At 42.1% G+C, this 17,650-nt stretch overlaps 1 protein-coding gene and 1 long non-coding RNA gene across 3 annotated transcripts; both read left to right on the top strand.

The window, feature by feature from the left end:
• Positions 1 to 2,608: 2,608 nt before the first annotated feature.
• Positions 2,609 to 9,685, top strand: LOC136508186 (uncharacterized). The gene is made up of 9 exons (XM_066502811.1): positions 2,609 to 2,759; positions 2,854 to 2,956; positions 3,052 to 3,159; positions 3,696 to 3,781; positions 4,399 to 4,637; positions 5,638 to 5,827; positions 6,161 to 6,344; positions 6,461 to 7,115; positions 8,998 to 9,685. The coding sequence occupies exons 1-8, from the start codon at positions 2,698 to 2,700 to the stop codon at positions 6,764 to 6,766; spliced, it is 1,278 nt and encodes a 425-aa protein (XP_066358908.1). The 5' UTR covers positions 2,609 to 2,697; the 3' UTR covers positions 6,767 to 7,115; positions 8,998 to 9,685.
• Positions 9,686 to 11,149: 1,464 nt separating this feature from the next.
• Positions 11,150 to 15,778, top strand: LOC136508654 (uncharacterized). 2 transcript variants are annotated; one of them, XR_010772068.1, is made up of 9 exons: positions 11,150 to 12,284; positions 12,665 to 12,805; positions 12,880 to 12,967; positions 13,840 to 13,928; positions 14,782 to 14,868; positions 14,963 to 15,007; positions 15,231 to 15,336; positions 15,466 to 15,529; positions 15,615 to 15,778. It is a non-coding gene; the product is annotated as an uncharacterized lncRNA (long non-coding RNA). The 2 variants fall into 2 exon arrangements; XR_010772067.1 differs by having other exon boundaries at positions 11,309 to 12,284; positions 12,665 to 12,782.
• Positions 15,779 to 17,650: the final 1,872 nt, after the last annotated feature.

Below are 17,650 nucleotides of genomic sequence, written 5' to 3'. Positions count from 1 at the left end.
TCGAGGACTGTCCCGACCACTGCTCGGAGATCGTTTTCCTTGGCTATATGTGATTTGTACTCACATACAATTGAGAGACATTTATTTAGACCTTGCTACAAGGCTTATACTTCGCCTTCTAGCAAGCTCGGGGACTACATCGGTACAATGCACCTACCGGTGCATCTCGTATCGCCTGCACGACGATTGGATTCTTAACTTCAATGGAAATTCTTTTTTAGACCCTGGCACCACGTGCCTGCGTCACCTACTACTAGGCTTGAGGACTAAGTGGGCACACTTCACCTTGCGGTGAATGTATTTGTTTAATCGACCCTTATGCTTTGACTGATTGTAAGGATTACTATCGTGCTCGGGGACTGTCCCAACCACTGCTCGAAGATCGTTCTTCTCGGCTACATGTGATTTGTACTCACATACAGTTGAGAGACATTTATTTAGACCTTGCTACAAGGCTCATACTTCACTTTCTAGCAAGCTCGGGGACTACATCGGTACGATGCACCTGCCGGTGCATCTCGTATTGCTTGTACGACAATTGGGTTCTCAACTTAACTGGGAATTCTTTTCAGACCTGGCACCACATGCCTACATCACCTACTACCAGGCTCGGGGACTAAGTGGGCACACTTCACCTTGCGGTGAATGTGTTTGTTTTTCGACCCCTATGCCTCTGATGATCAAGGACGCTACGCTTCAAGACGCACTTACATTTCTATTCAGAAATACAAGTGGGCACACTTCCCAGGACGGAAATCTTTTTCTTTTTTCTTAAGAGCACCATACATTCTTCGGACAACCTACTTCTCCGGCGACAACGGTGGTCAGAGATGTCAAGGACTCAAGCCTTACTTGTCGGAGAAGGTTAAAATAGCGTGTCGCAGCATAATACATGGTGCTCGGGGACTAGCTGTGGGGGTATTAACCCCTATACCCTTATGGTTAAGCTTGGGCCGGCCCGGATCAGTGGGTCCGGTCCACCAAAAGACGACGTGCGGCCCGGCCAACCTGATTGGAGTCCCGCGCAAGGAGTCAAGGCGGATTTGGCGATCAATCAAGATCCTGGTCGGTTAGAATAGGAATCCTTATCCGGCCACATATGGCAATTGTAACTGGCTAGGATTAGTTTCCAGATCTGTAACCCTGCCCCCTGGACTATATAAGGCGGGCAGGGAACCCCTCTAAAAAGCATCTCTCATTGACATACAGCAATACAAATCAGACGCAGGACGTAGGTATTACGCCTTCTTGGCGGCCGAACCTGGATAAAACCTCGTGTCTGTCTTGCGTCACCGTCTTGTTTGTGGCTTGCGCATCTATCTGCCGACAATCTACTACCTTGGGCATACCCCTAGGTAGACTGCCGACCATATTTCGTCGACAGCCACTGACCGGACGCAGGATCCCAGCGTCCGGTCACTGCGTGACCAGCATTTGGTGCACCCTGTGAAATCCTGTCTTTTCTGTACAGGGAGCCGGTGGCACCGTCGGACTGTCCGCACTCTACGGGCGGACACTTCGCCGGTGAAGTTTTGAACCCTTGCTCCCAAGTGCTAAACACAATGTGTATCACCTTTGTGCATGTGTGTTGGCATATTTTCACAAATGTTTTCAAGGGTGTTAGCACTCCACTAGATTCTAAATGCATATGCAATGGGTTAGAGCATCTAGTGGTACTTTGATAACCGTATTTCAATACAAGTTTCACCCCTCTTAATAGTATGACTATCGATCATAAATGTGATCACACTCACTAAGTGTCTCAATCACTAAAACGAAAAGCTCCTATCAAGTTTTACCTTTGCCTTGAACTTTTTGTTTTTCTTTCTCCTTTTTTTTAAGTTCAAGTATTTGATCATCACCATGCCATCACCATCATCATGTCATGATCACTATTGCTTCACCACTTGGAGTAGTGCTACCTATCTCATAATTACTTTAATAAACTAGGTTAACACTTAGAGTTTTTATCAATTCACAAAAACAAACTAGAGCTTTTAGTTGGGAGCTACGACGACGGGCTACAGGCGGGCTCGTTGATGAGCTCGAATACGGGCTCACTGGCGAGCTTTTTTAATTTTTCTAAAATTATTTACGCAGATCGGCAATCGGCCGCCTTCGTTAATCTTGTTTTCGTAGTCGGGTATTTTGGCCGCCGGTATTAATCTCGGTTAACACATGCGTTTTACACGAGGCGGGTGCGATGCCCGCTTGGGAAAATGGTTTTTGACTGCCTCATAAAACTATTCCTGTAGTAGTGGTAAAAAAATATATGCATTTCTTCGCAGATGAAATATAGTTGGCATGGCCGGTGTCCTTTGTAACATAAACTCTTTTTCTTCTTAAATGAAATGATACACTGAGCTCATGCGTAATTGAGAAAAAATATAATATTTGAAAGAAACAAATAAAATATTAAAATATCGGCCGTCGTAACTATTTGGAGTGGGCTGCCAGCACATGGGCCTCCATGTTTTAAAAGGTGAAAAGCGAGAAAGCGAAAAGCCCATCAAGTGAAGGCGTCCCTTGTGGCGCGAGGGGCCGTCGTCCAACGTCAAACGGAAAAGAATAAATAAAATCGCTCCAAAAAAAAGGAAAAAATAAAAAAATCGCAGAGAGTTCAATTGGCAGTTGCTGAGCCAGACTGAGCGCGCTCGCCGTCGCCGACAAGCCGTGACCCCGCCTCCGCCGGCGGCGATGGGCAATTCGCAGGCTTCGCCAGCGTCCGCCTCCAGCTCCCGCTTCGTCATGGCGTCGAGGTACTACCCCACTACCAGCTGCCTGCCACCTCCATCGCTGCGGCTATTCGCAAGCCTTGTCTGGTGATCTCACCACCGGCTCGCTTCGTCGCAGGGCCTTCTCGAAGCAGGAGCTGGACGGCCTCCGCGGCTTATTCACCTCCCTCGCAGCGCAGTCGCAGACCAGCGGCCGCGCCATCTCACGCCCCGTCTTCCCCGTGAGCACCGCACGCGCATTCGCTCCTTTGAATTGGGCCTGGATCTGGCTGGATCTGGATTACGATTTCTAACGGCTTTGGCTCTATTTGCGCAGGAATACTATGGGGTGCGGGGGCCATTAGGCGACAGGCTGTTCCAGCTGGTGGTGAAGGAGAGTGGCGGGAGCGATGGGGTCACGTTCGAGGATTTGATCATCTCCAAAGTTAGTGCTCGACTCAATTCGATCCACTCTGTTGTTCGTTTAGTTGTCGCGAGCGAGGGTATAGTGATGTGTTGGTATCTGGTGGAATTGATCGAAGTTAAGATCGAGACATGGTCACATGGGTGCAATATTGCTCAGTAGATTAGGCTTGGGCTGTTGAGTTTTCTGATAAGAATGCCTATACAACTAGTACTTTCATCCAATGAGATGCTTCACTATGAGCTTTTAAGATTTTGTATGTACTCCCTCCGTCCTGTAATATAGCGCATTCTAGCATTCAAAATTTGTCCTCAAATATAAGGCATTTTAGAAGATAGAAACCAGTTTTGCATTACATACTTTCCATTTATCTACCAATCACCACTAATCGTGTTGATGATAGCGTCTTATTAGGAAATAAAGTGAGGACGCATGCGTCTTTTGTGTTCTCTCTTAATTTGTCCTAAAAATTCTAGAATGCACTATATTATAGGACAGAGGGAGTAGTACTTTGTATGTATTCTATAGTTTGACACTCTTTTCTTTGTTGCATGTAGGCAACATATGGAAGGGGAACTCGAGATGAGGTTGATGAATTCATTTATCAACTGTGTGATGTCACAGGAGATGGTGCCTTAACAAGGTATTGCTCGAGAGAAATTATTTTCTTCTGATACATTGGTGTGTCATGTGTGAATCATGTCCTTTGCTAAGCTGTTTCAGTAGTTGAATGCTTCAAATTTGAAAATTACCTCGAACAAAGACATCAAAAAGCGCAAGTGATATGAATGAAGGGTAGGGGTTTCTGGTTACCATTGGGCCTTATGCATTCCGGTGTCATGTTTTAGGTAATTCTTTCGCTGGGTGATATAATGAATTTGTTTGCATTTAGAAAAATTCATACTTTGTGTTAACAAAGCTTATGATTTATTGTTTGTTTGGGATTTTTTTATTCAGGCTTTTAGGCATTAATTGGGCCTTGTTTAGTTTGCAAATTTTTTGGCGAAATGGCATTGTAGCACTTTCGTTGTTATTTGGCAATTAGTGTCCAATCATAGTCTAATTAGGCTTAAAAGATTCGTCTCGTGAATTTCGTCTAAACTGTGTAATTAGTTTTATTTTTTATTTATATTTAATGCTTCATGCATGCGTCCAAAGATTCGATGTGACGGGGAATCTTGAAAAAATTTGCAAAATGAAGTGCAACTAAACAGGCACTTGGTATTTACTCTTGCATCTACCCCTCACGTGCACTGCCAGGTCTGATTTGGAATCTGTGTTGGCATCCGTTCATGAAACTGTATTTGCAGCAAAGAAGGAAGTTGGCGAAGGTTCCGACAGCAGGCCATTTGAAGCATTCCTCAACTCTGCAGTATTTTCAAAGGATGCTGAAGGGGTCTCAGAGAAGTCTATGTCATTATCAGACTTTAGGAACCTGTGCATTCTCTTGCCATCATTGAGGAAGTTCCTTGGAAATTTGTTGATGCCCCCTGATTCAGGTCTGTCTTATTCTTGCCATTCTGTTAGTATTCCTAAGCAGCATTTCCATCATTTTTGAAACAAAATTATCAGACCCATCTGATGCTGTAGGAGTTGGGCTGATATTTTTCGTTAGGTCGTTCCTCATTAGTCTTCACATCTAGGAATTCACACCATGATATCCGAGTGAAGTTTTGCACTATTCTCTCAAAAAAGTTTATGCACTTACTCTATAGCTGGAGTGTTAGGAAAAGCTTATAAGCCTGTACAAAAGGATGTAGATGCAATCTTACAACTAAGAAGTTTGTCATGCACATAACTATGTGAAAAATACAAAGACATACAATTGAAGAACTTATACTTTGGGACGCCATACTACATTAAGACTATTCCTCTAAAACTTCTACCAGTAGTAGAGGTAGAAGTTATATTATGGAACCATTGCTTTCTAAGTCTCAAAACCATATCAAACCAAATAGTCTTGAGGCATACTGTTTTCGCCTCCTACAAAATTTTGAGTCCTCTTTCTCAAGCATGCCTCATTCTCAACCATACTTTTATGCCTGGATTAATGGCAGATACAGACATATGTTTTGCTGAGTTTTAGGAAGATGCCAATATGTCTGATTAAGTCATAAATAATGTAATTTAGTATACAAATCAATTAAGTAAATGTGCTAACTGTAGTGAATTTGGTATTTTCTTACTAGATTCCACAACAGGACACCAATTAGAACTAATATGTTGTTTGGCTTAGTGTTTTTTACACGTTTCCTAGATTCAGTTATTAGGACATTTCCTAGATATGGTGCTTGTGCTGCATGAGTGCCAGCATTTGTCACTTGTGTCATTTCACTCTTGCCTATTCATTCTGAAGCAATTTCAATTGGTTCTGCACATTCTGTCTTTAGTTGTACGCTTATACATCTAGCATGTTTATTATCATTTGAGCAGTTTAAATGAAATATAACGTACATGATATATCATGTCATGCTTTTGCTGACTTTATTTCATTTGTAGGTAGACCAGGGTTTGAAGTACCACTGCTTCATTATCCTGAAAACATCTCCACTGATTTGCTGCTTCTAAATAAAGAGTATGCCTGGCATATTGGAGGAGGCTTTTCCCAACATGAGGTGCAAGAGTGGAAGCTTTTATATCACAGTTCTCTTCATGGACAAAGCTTCAACACTTTCTTAGGCAAAGTAACGTGAGTACTCTTCAATTTTGTAGATCTGCTGGAGTAAAATCCACATTTTTTAAACTTTATTCATAATTATAAAGATGTGTTATTATATATGGAAATGGCATAATGAAACTAAGTTCCATTCTCATGATATGATTTCAATTACTTTTCTTTGTCTGCTCAGCGGCCATATTGATGCCAATTGTCATTGCTAATAATGGGCACAAACATGACAATTTTACAACCTATCCTCATGATTCAAGAGAGTCCTTATGCTTGCCCTATCACTGCATACATTCCATCTGAATAATTTTCGACCTATATATGTCCTTCTTGGATATGTTTCTTGTTTTATAGGAATGGAGATGCTCAGACTGTTCTGATTGTTAAAGATACTGAAGGATCAATTTATGGTGGATATGCATCACAGCCTTGGGAAAGACACAGTGATTTTTATGGTGACATGAAGACATTCCTCTTCAAATTGTATCCTCAAGCATCCATTTTCCGCCCTACTGGAGCAAACAAGAATTTGCAATGGGTATGTTTTGCTCTGTATGACATATCTCCTTGTTTTAATTTTCTTCACTGTTTGTGTTTCTACTAATTCTCTCCGGAATATAAAGGGTAGTTTACATCATTAGCTTATTTTGGCAGTGTGCTATAAACTTCAGCTCTGAGAACATACCCAATGGTATTGGATTTGGAGGGCAGCCACATCATTTTGGACTCTTTTTATGTGCAAATTTCGATCAAGGGCACTCATTTACTTGTAGCACGTTTACCAGCCCTCCCCTTTCCAAGACAAATAGGTTCAGGCCAGAAGTTATTGAATGTTGGGGTATACAAATGAGAGGAGCACAAGATGAAAAACTGGAGCTAGTCAAGGGGACAGTCCTCGAGAGATTCAAGGAGGACCGGAACATGCTAAAGATGGTTGGTTTGGCAAATGCAAGTGATTAAGTGACAGAGGATCACAATGATGTACATGTTAGAGAGCCTGTACAGCACATGTTCATAAAAAACAATCCATCCTGAGACCATGTCTTTGTGTTCTACTGTTCATATATTGCTTTGTCACTCAAAATATTCATTTGATCCACACTTTGTAACAGTTGACCTACTTCTGTACCCAGTTGTGAAAGACAGACGAGCTAATGGTGTGTTTTATCTCAGGATGAAGTCATCCAAGATAAGATGGTCTATCATGAGTTTATCCCTTTTGTCTTACTAATGTGCTTGTGAGGATGAAGTAGTGATGGATCAACCCAAGCTATTATTCAAACCAAACTAAAATATGACAAGTGATAAGGTAATGGATGATCTTATTCTTTAAACTAAACACCTTGTAATCCACGTCATAATGCTCCCTAATTTTGCTTGACATCCGTCGGGATGTGCTTAAAAACCATAGTGACGAAGAATATTAACTTGTAATCCATGTCATAATGCTCCCAAATTTTGCTTGACATTCCTATGATGTGCTTTAAAACCGTAGTAAGGAATAATAACTTGAGTGACTTGGGAATACCATTTGAGGAATTTGGTGTTTTTTCTTGCAAAGTTTTCAAAACCTCTGAAAAAAAATTGAAGAGTGAAGTTGGATGATAATTTATCAAGACCATTCCTTCTCTCAGTCACCAGAGTCAAGATAAGAATGGTAGAAGTCTCGTAGGAATTGAATAAAAAACGTTGGATCATGCACATCGTACATGTAGGGAATTGACAGTGACGTAACTTTTGATCTCTCAAGCCTTTGTATTTGGGCAACATATCAGGTACAAACCAACCAATATGTGCAAACTTGAAAACCATTGATCAGGACTACTAGATACTGATCCAATAGATGAGATGAGGAGGCTTAAGCGCAAAAAAAAAGGCCGATGGGTGGGGGGCTTAAGCGCAAAAAAATCCCACTTCTTACCCCATCCACTGGATCAACATCTAGTGGTTCTGATTGGTAGTTTACAAGTTTGTATAGATTGATTGGTTTGCACCTGATACGTTGCCATTTGAGGGTGGGTGTAAGGATGAAAACGGAACGGAAATATCCCGAACCGAACCGCATCGTTTTCTATATTTAATCCGACCGAATCCGCATTTTCTTGTTCGACTTTACCGTTTTCGCTTTCGCATTTGAGATGTTTCGTATTTCGAATGTAAAAGTAGAAAATAGTTTACACATTTTTCGACCGTTTTCTACTTTTCTACTTTTAATTTGAAATATTCCGAATTCAAAATTCGGTTTAAACCGAATTTGGCCAACTGCACATGTCATACAGCCCAATTACAGGCTGCTCACCACGCAGCTGTGTTCTTTCTACCGGTGGCTAGCTGCCCTCTCTTATAGACGGCGCCCAGCCTCATCTCTCTTATTATGTATTTGGTCGTGTACTTGTTTAATGCTATGCACTTGAACTAGATCATGCACTTGTTAGTTGTGAACTTGTTATGTATTTGGTCGTGCACTTGTTTAATGCTATGCACTGTGGGTCAGTATTTCGTATTGAATTTTCGCATACCGACCGTGTTCGATATAATTCCGCTCGAATTGATTCGTTTTCGAAATTCTAGATATTCCGTAAGTTCGTGTTCGTTTTCGTGTCCGGCTTGTCCGCTTTCGCTTTCGCTTTCGTATTTTAAATGTAAAAGTAGAAAACGGTTGAGGAGTTTTTCGACCGAGTTCGTCCGTTTTCATCCTTAGGTGGGTGGGTGGGTGTTTGGGGGGGGGGGGGGGTTGTAAATTAGAACTTGAATTGTGAAATATTGTAAACTCAGGCATAATTCTCTTATCCATATGTTGGATGATGATACAACAGTAGAAAAGCTGCCTACACAAGTCTGTATGAAATATTTTGTGGCACGGTTTATTAGGATCAGTGCTTGGAAATAATTATAATGGACAAAATGCTAGGCTTCATAACTATTCCATTACAGGCTAGAAATATATGCACTGAACATCATTTACCAGAAATGACGAAAGCCAGGGTTAGCTGCTATCAATCGAGAAACACTATTATTGTGGACTAGAAATATATGCAGTGAACATCATTTACCAGAATTGCATTTTCTTGTGAACATCATTTACCAGAATTGCATTTTCTTGTGGACGGAGGGAGTGTGACTTTGTAGTAGTAAATGACAGAAAAAAAATAATTTACTCTCAATCTAAATCGGTCATTGCCTCGCTGCAGTGTGCACACTGTGGCCTTTCTATGCAGAGCGGTTGATGTCATGTCAAAGCACAGCTGATTCAAAACAAGACTGTCATGTTTCAAGCCCAGTAACGTCTGCAACGAATAACACCGCGAGTCCGCTATCCACCACTGTAAATCAAGCAAAGATCCTACTGATCACCAAATCAGCAGAAGAGTGTGCCACAGAACGTCCCTGAACAAGCAATGTAAGAGCTTGCCATTTCTTTGCCAGAATTTGAAAAGAAGATGGTGTTCAGTTTCCACCTAAACATCGCACTTTACCGATAGAGGTATACTAGTAAATCTGTAAAGATCCACATTACAACAATTTAGTGGTGCCAGAATACAGCCCATTAATAAAGATTTGTAAGGAACAATAGTAACATAATACAACAAGGTACTGTGAATCATATAGCATAAGCAATGATAATATTTGTCAACAACTGGGAATCTCATATCCTTTTGATACTGCTATAAACTGGTATGCTGGTATAAACTGGTAGCCAGGTGTTGGTTTACACCTGGAAAAGGGGTATGAGAAGAATATTGTGTTAAATGCATGATTATACCCATTGAATCAATACTGTTGACAGAAAGCACAAACATAGTACTTCATATCATCAATAAAAAATATAAGCTGGTTCTAGGATTACTTCTAGTTTCGACCATTTTAATATAAACCAATTACGTAGATTTGCAGCATGCCACCAGTGTCATGAAAAAAAAATCCCAACACATAGTTACTTTGGTCGAAACTACATAAACGTAGAAATCACTAGTCAGAGTGTCAGCAAAAAGAAAATAAACTCTGATCTAAACAGATTGCATTGCATGATATTATCCTTAGTGCTCGTTCAAACCCAGCAGGAGCTCACCACGTGGAAGACAACCAACAGTGTGTTAAACTAGCTACTTGATCACTGACAACCATTCACCCTGCCGAACTCAATTTGCTACCACTGCATGTTCAACCAAACCAGCATACGGGTGAAGCAGGCCAACGAAGAGAGCTTGGGAAGGGCGGCAACAATATGGCATACAGGGATACGGTGCAGTTGGATATAATGTGAGTAGGGCTTTGCTTCTGTGTTGAATACAGTTATCCAAGGGTATCCAAATGTGAACGATTGTTTCAGGATAATGAGAAAAGGGGGCACCTGATAATTGGTTATTCTGGGACAACCCATGGCTGGGCAGGCCATTGCGCACATGAACCTTTGTTATGACCGGCATCCCCTATGCCAGGCGTAGGCCCAATAGTAGCTAGGGGGCCGGTCTGTTAAGGGGCTTAGAGGCCCAATTTATCGCTTATTTGGTATTTTCTTAGAGAGAGATATAGTATCACATTCACTTGGTAGTGTATTAATAAAATATAATATTGTAGTGCTCATCATGTCTAAGTTAATTAATCTATCAACAAAAAATTCTAATTGAAGGCCTGCTTTATTATATATACAAATAAAAAGGAGGCAATTTTCATAGCCATGCGAAAGTTAAAATTAACTCGCTAAATTTACATCTAAATTATGCAATCTACCATTTATGAACTTTAGTTCGAAATAGCCCACAAATTTGTATTTAAATTACCTACATTTATCATTATGATAGACAATGCAAAGTATCTCCTAATTTCGTATCCAAATAACCCACACATGTCACTAATTAACAAAGATAATATAAAGTAAAAGCTTTGATCATCTAAAATATCAACCTTCACTGCTATAATCAAACTTATTCAAACTTAAATTATTTGTTTTTTGATAACCAGTGGGAATGAAGGTAGTAGGAGATATACTTCTTCCACCTCCTGCCCTATCCTCCTATCTCTAGATGTGAATTTGACATGTCGTGGCGGCCGAATTGCAGTCATATTGTAAACGTATTTTGTTTTTTTTCTTCAACAATTTATATTTCATTTTGCTTCTTTCAAACAAGATAAGATCGATAGGCTTCTAAAGTATTTGCACTGTTCCATGCTCATGCGTGCTGAACTGCTCATGACCACAGAAATTTCTTCTAGGAATGATCACAAGTGGAAGCCAACAGTCAAGAACTATGTGCAAGATCTTGCCAAGTAACAATTATAAGACTATTAAAACACGATCTTCTCTTCAGCGACGGGTGTTGAAAAAATTAAACTAGCTAGGGTAACTAGTAAGCTGGAGTTTAATAACCCCCAACAAACCTGGCCTGCTGCTCGTCCAGAAGCTGCGGCTTCGTTACCACGGTATTTTACCGTCTTCGGATCCTTTCTGTGTGGACAGGATTTCATGCGTCCGCTTCTGCTAAACGTGAATTAGGCTCGCAATCGCTTAGTTTGGCTCGTCGTTGGCTTCTGCTTCTGCCTCTCTTACCTGTTCGCATCGACTTCTGCCCCCATCTGGGAGCCGTCCTTTTCTTCCGCCTCGGTTTCTCCCGATCGGCATCGCCGCCATTCTTCCTCCCTCTCCTCCGATCCACCTTGTATGTGCTTCGTCGCCGCCGCTCCGTCCTATCGCCGCTCGCCGTCGCTACGTCCCCTCGCTACTGGTGCGCCCTCTCCCTCTCTCGCGACGTGGTGCCGTGCCAGCCAGTGCCGGGCGACGGCTCCCCTGGCCTCCAGCGCCGCATAGCGCGCCTCGCTGCGTCCGCCTCCGCCTCCTCTCTCGCTCCGCCTCCCTCCCTCTCGATGGTGCCCAGCCCGGCGGATGGGTGCGCGGTGCCGTGCGTGGTTCCAGCCGGCCCCTGCCGGCACGTCTTCCCTCAACCCTAACTTTCTCTTCGTTGTCGGTGGTGGTGGCGGCCGCAGTGTCTCAGCTCGGCGGCTTGGTCTGCCGGTACCTCACTCTCTTCTCCTCCCTTGTCTAACGGGCTGTCGAAGGCAGCGACACTCCTCCTGCTTCCTGTTGTTGTGTTCCCAAATTCCAGCGGGCGGGGCCGCGGGGGTCGGCTGTCGCGCTATGCCGCGGTACCCAGCCTGCAGCGAATGCCTGTGTTTGCCTGCAGACCCACGTCCGCCGGTGCGCTGTGCACGGCTGGTCAGGCCCGTGCTGCCTGCGGTCGGCTGGGCCACAGTCCGACCCCTGCTTTGGGAATCTCCTTTTTTGGATGAACCAGAAAATCAGAATTGGATGGGGAACCACATCATGCTGTGTCAGGTGATACTCTTGGTTCTCGATCTTGTCTTTCTTTATCAGCTTTACTCTTACTTTTGATTTTTTTACTAACATAAATTTATTCGGAATCATTTGGACGCCTGGTTATTCTGAGACAAATAAACACAAAGGAAATAGCCCAACCAAAAGGTACTATCTGGTCCAGTGCAGTTTAGTATTTTCAGTTTGCCTACTGTCATTGGTTTGTTCAGTTATTTGCTATTAGTGTTGCGGCACGATCCTTATCTGGTCAGTATGGATATTGCAGTACAAGCTGTAATGTTGTCGTCAGAACTGTTGCCTGAGCTGCAAGTTGAGGAAGCTCTTAATTTAGTGTGAACTATGAAAACCTGTTCCATGTGTTGCTAGCTTCATTTGTTAGCTACCTATTGATTACAATGGACCTGGCATCATTCCTTTCAGAGGAAGCTCTTAATTTAGTGTGAACTATGAAAACCTGTTCCATGTGTTGCTAGCTTCATTTGTTAGCTACCTATTGATTACAATGGACCTGGCATCATTCCTTTCAGGCTATAATAGACATGATTGAGAGTGCATGGGCCACGAACCCGTCAGGGAACAAATTTTGGTCCTATATTATTGCACAATGCAAAGATACAGGAGCAGGAAGGTCTACCTAGAACAAAAGTAAATTGTGGGGAACGTGAAATGTATAGTCCTTTTACTTCTATTTTATGTTACAAATCCATTACTTATATTTTTGCTAAAATTATTTGATTTCCAGGAATATGGGCACCTGGAGGTCAGAGGCTGCTACATTCTCTAGCCATCTGATGGCAGTGCTTCCTTTAGTAGACGGTGCATTGAGCAAAGTATGTGTTCTTGAGAGACTTCCACATAAAAATTACACACCTGTAGGCACATTGGCTGGTTTTTTGCCGCACGATTTGACATATATATCTAACCTTGGATATGTATTATCAACCTGCCTTCGCAATGCACTAAGTAAAATGCATGAGCTTAATTGGGCATGCACTTATATAGCCTACACTATTGTTGTCCATATATAAGATAGTAATATATACCACTGTCATGTTAAGGTTTAAATAGGTGATGACAGCAGGTCAATGAAAAAATGAATTAACTGCAGGTTCCATAATAGTAGCTCTGTTAAAAGGCTATTGGGGTTTTGTCATAGAAATTTAGAATGAGATCCAATCGAGGTTTGTGTTTAATCATCCTCTAATACTGCTAGAGAGCCTCTAATAGAAATAGCTAATATGTATTGGTAGGGCATAGCAGGTTAGCACTATGCATGAGTTTTTTTTCCCAGAGCCTCTGAAAAAGTGTCTAATATACTTTTTTAGAAATGCATATACATGTACTGCATAAAAAGTCTGTAGTTTGAAGGACATATCACTATCTCTAGACAATTGCGAATACTTTGAAACTCCCACTATCTCTAGACAATTGCGAATATTTTAATTAACTCAATTAATTTTTTTTACCATATAGACGTCTTGTGGAGATGGAAATCTTTCCCTGGGTTTTTACATTACTTTGAAATCGGTAGTATGTCATGCAAACTGCCACTTTCTAGGAACGCTGTAAAATTGAGACCATTTCATAAATTTCCACTATGAACTGAATATTCACTGCTTGAATGGATGAAATTGCTTCAAGCTGTAAAATCATTGGATATGCTCTGATGCAGCACATAAGTACTGTTTGGATTCATTTGCAGGTCTGTTGCTATGATAGGCCTGTTCCTTTGGGTTATATGAGTACATGACTCTCGGATGCGAAACCTATCTATTCACGTCTAGGAGCTTGGTAAGTGGTAGAAGATACAATATGATTGTGTGGTGTTTTTATATGTCCATTCCTGTGTCCAGATTCTTGATGTAGTCGCCTCCATGGCCGTTTGGTTTTCAAGAGTTTGTGAAAGTTCACAGCTCTAAAAAGTCGCTGAGTTTCTATATCTGTGTTGGACAAAAACTTGATTTGGTCAGGTTTTATCTCTGCATGGTTTTAACTCCCGAAAGTGCTCTGGACATGGGCAGCAGCCCCTTGCCCCTTTCTCCATGTGGTTATACAAATTCAGTACTATGTTGCTGTTATATTTTAATTTTTGTTCACAAGGCTCAAAAAACTATTCCGTTGTAAGTGCCATGTCAGGATGGTAAAAAAGATCAGCTCTTTCATAACTATTATTTGTCTATAGTTTTAGTGCTACCAAAATAAATGATTGCTGAGTTTCAATATCGGTGTTGGACAAAAACTCGATTTGGTCAGGTTTTATCTCCATGTGCTTTTAACTCCCGAGATATGCCCCGGACATGGGCAACAGCCCTTTGCCCCTTCCTTCATGTGGATATACAGATTCAGTGCTATGTTCCTGTTATATTAAATTTTTTATTCACAAGGCTCAAAACCGTTGTAGGTGCCTGTCAGGGTTCTAAAAAGAGCACCTTCTTCATAACTGTTATTTGCCTATAGTTTTAATTAGTGGAAACAAAATAGCGATCACTGAGAAACTTTGTTATCTTTTGTACAAATTTATTAGACTGTAAGTGGCATGTCTGGATGCTAAAAAGAGCAGCTCTTCCATAGCTATTATTTCTCCATAGTTTTCATGCTACCCAAATAGCTAACACTAAACAAGTTTCATGGTTATCTTTTACAGGTTGGGATGAAATAAGAGGCAACTAAAATATATGAAGTCCAATTGTTCTACAACCGTCAAAACTTCATGCAGATCGACCCCTCCAAGGTTTGGTCTCTTCATAGATGCGCTAGCGATAAATGTATGTTATTGTTTCCAGCATTATCAACCTTCCATTACAACTGTTTCTGTTCAATTTCAGATCGCATTTATGGGGCCATTGAATTTCAAATAAGAATTTGCTCAGGTTACATTCTCCTCCTCCTTACAGTTACTATCATAGTTACCATTACAATATATCTTTATGGGCCTCTTAGCCACGTGCGTTGTGTAGGCAGTCATCTAATTATGCTTATTCCATTTGTTTCGATTGACTACAGATTTCACATGTTGCTGCTTCCACTAATTGGACTTCATTCTATTCGCTTTAATGTCCATCAATTTCATATACGCAAATGCATTCTGTGCAGACAAGTTCAGATGTCCTCTCGCTGTGATGGCTGAAGATTCAGCATTTTGCAATACCCTATACAGCCCATTCAGTGGTTCTCACAGCATGCAGCGCAAAAATCTAAGGTTCGATTTTTCTTTCCCATTAACAATCCAGCAGAAAGAAGAGGTTACGCATTCCTGTAGTGGAAATGAGTTTTGCATCCTCATTAGTTGTTTCCCATTATGATTGTTTTTCCCCTGTTGGATGACCAGCTCACTAGCAGGACCAGGAAAAATTCGCAGACAACTCTTTGGTGACAACGCAGTCAACAAAAATGTAACTCCATACAACTTGTGTTTTTTGCTCCCCACTTATCCCACCATATTGAAACCCACCAAATTAATTTACCTCTTTTCTGCAGGAAACCATTGTACATGCTCCGAATGAGATCGGTCCAGTCTGTTGGTCGCAAAACAATCTCATAAATATGTTCTTTTGGCCTATCCTCATCGGTACATATCATCTGTAATATATGCATAGCCATGCTTGAACCTACTGCCATGCTATTTTCTTAAGTATATTCAAGATCGTTCTTGCACGGTGGCGCGCCCCGCCACTAGTAGTAGAAAGAAACGCATGCACGCACGCAGATAGCAGGGATGGATGACGTACTTGATACTGTTGGCGTTGCCGGGCCACGCGCGTACATCATCCTTACCGAGATCTCCCTGGTACGCGCCGCCAGCTGGGTGCACCGCGGGGACGTCGACGGTACTGGTGGTGTTGGCAGCAGCAGCTGGGTGCCGGCCGGTGCCCACTTGGGCGGCGGAATGCGTGCCCCCACCGTGGTGCCCGCAAGGAAGAGCGCGAGGATGGTACCGGACTTGCCCATCGCCATCTCCGCACTTTCCCTGTGTCTGTGTGTGGTGTGCGTGTGGTGCTGCGTGGCTGATCTGGCCCAACGGGCGGGTGTGCGTCCCTTTATATAGAGGGAGAGACAGAGAGAGAGAACAGAGGAAGCGCGTGCATCTGTTGGCTTTGACTCCTGACGACCTCAGCTGATCGAGACATGCATGATCCGCTGGTTTTAAAAGATCCTCCCAATTATTATGTAACATAATTTTAATCGTGTCAGCATACATTCAACTATGTAACATATATATATATATATATATATATATATATATATATATATATATATATATATATATATATATATATATATATATATATATATATATATATATATATGTGTGTGTGTGTGTGTGTGTGTGTGTGTGTGTGTGTGTGTGTAACATATTGTACATTAAATTAACGTGTTAGGTACTAATCTTTTTTTTATGCCGCTGGAGACTTCGTATGCTGCGGTGTCATACATAGCTGGTTGATGGGTTTGCACGTCCGAAAGATTTTTGCATGCAAAGGAACAACAGAAAAGGAAGGGCCTCCGCCCATGATTTGTGGATTTCAAACCTTTTTTTCCTTCTTCTTTTTAGGTTAATTAATTGATTGAGTAATAATTTGAATCATAAAAAAACAATGGCTCAGATTTGTTTGAAGTAAAGCCTGTTGTCGGATAATTGTCACAAAAGCCACCGGCAAAGACCAGTGCGGGAACTGGAAATCAATTCTGATGGGACTTTTGACAGCGCTACTAGACAAGGGGGGGTTACTGGGTTAGGGATTCGTGAGGCCGAGTGGTGAGGGCAGGTGTGTCTACTGTGTAGGACGGGAGGAATTCCTTCTTGATGCTTTCCACGCGGAACTATTGGCATGCCAGCCACGCAGGAAGCAGCAAGACGGCCGGGGGACGGCGCGTATGTGTGTACAGACTATCTGCAACCGGCGGCGGGATATTATTAGTGAGATGAAGCATGTGGTGAATCTTGATTTTGTATCTTGTAAAGTTATTGTGTGCAGGCGTACGTGATTGTAAATTGTAATACGGTACCTCGTAACTTAGCTGCTTTTGGTTGTGCTTTGCCCAGTGGACAGATAACCCAAAAAAATGGTTGGTTTCCTTGAGAGAAGGATGATGAGTGTTGGGTGATCCAACCACCGCTTTTTGGCAGGATCATCAGAGGAAGAGAGAGTCCCCATGTGTTGTGTACTCGGGGTTTCCGGTTTCCCCACACCAAATCTGGCCTTCAACTCAGATACAGCTGACTGCCTCGGATCTCCTCTGCTGGCGGTAAGGTTGTTGCCACCAAACCAAACTCCTGCCCCAGCCCCCAACAAGACTCCAAACTCTAGATCACGCACTTGCATTTGGGTGGGGGCGTGCACACGCGTCCCCATGGTCAAATGAATCTACTCCTGTTGACAGATCCATTCACCAGAAATGAATTGGCTCCAAGATCAAGAGAGAGGAAAGCATACCAACGTGATAACAAGGAGGAAAGAACATGTTTTTTTTTTTAAAAAAAAAAAAAAAGTCGACGAAAGAAAGTTAGAGGA

The sequence above is a fragment of the Miscanthus floridulus genome, chromosome 15 (assembly GCF_019320115.1).
Source record: "Miscanthus floridulus cultivar M001 chromosome 15, ASM1932011v1, whole genome shotgun sequence".
Classification (NCBI taxonomy): Eukaryota; Viridiplantae; Streptophyta; class Magnoliopsida; order Poales; family Poaceae; genus Miscanthus; species Miscanthus floridulus.
The sequence above is the reverse complement of the archived record's forward strand: the minus strand, read 5'-3'. Positions and strand labels throughout refer to the sequence as shown.

Coding starts and splice junctions, on each gene's coding strand:
- LOC136508186 (XM_066502811.1), top strand. CDS start 2,698: ATGGGCAATTCGCAGGCTTCGCCAGCGTCCGCCTCCAGCTCCCGCTTC. Junction 3,160..3,695: donor AGGATTTGATCATCTCCAAA/GTTAGTGCTCGA, acceptor TGTTGCATGTAG/GCAACATATGGAAGGGGAAC. Junction 6,345..6,460: donor CAAACAAGAATTTGCAATGG/GTATGTTTTGCT, acceptor TTATTTTGGCAG/TGTGCTATAAACTTCAGCTC.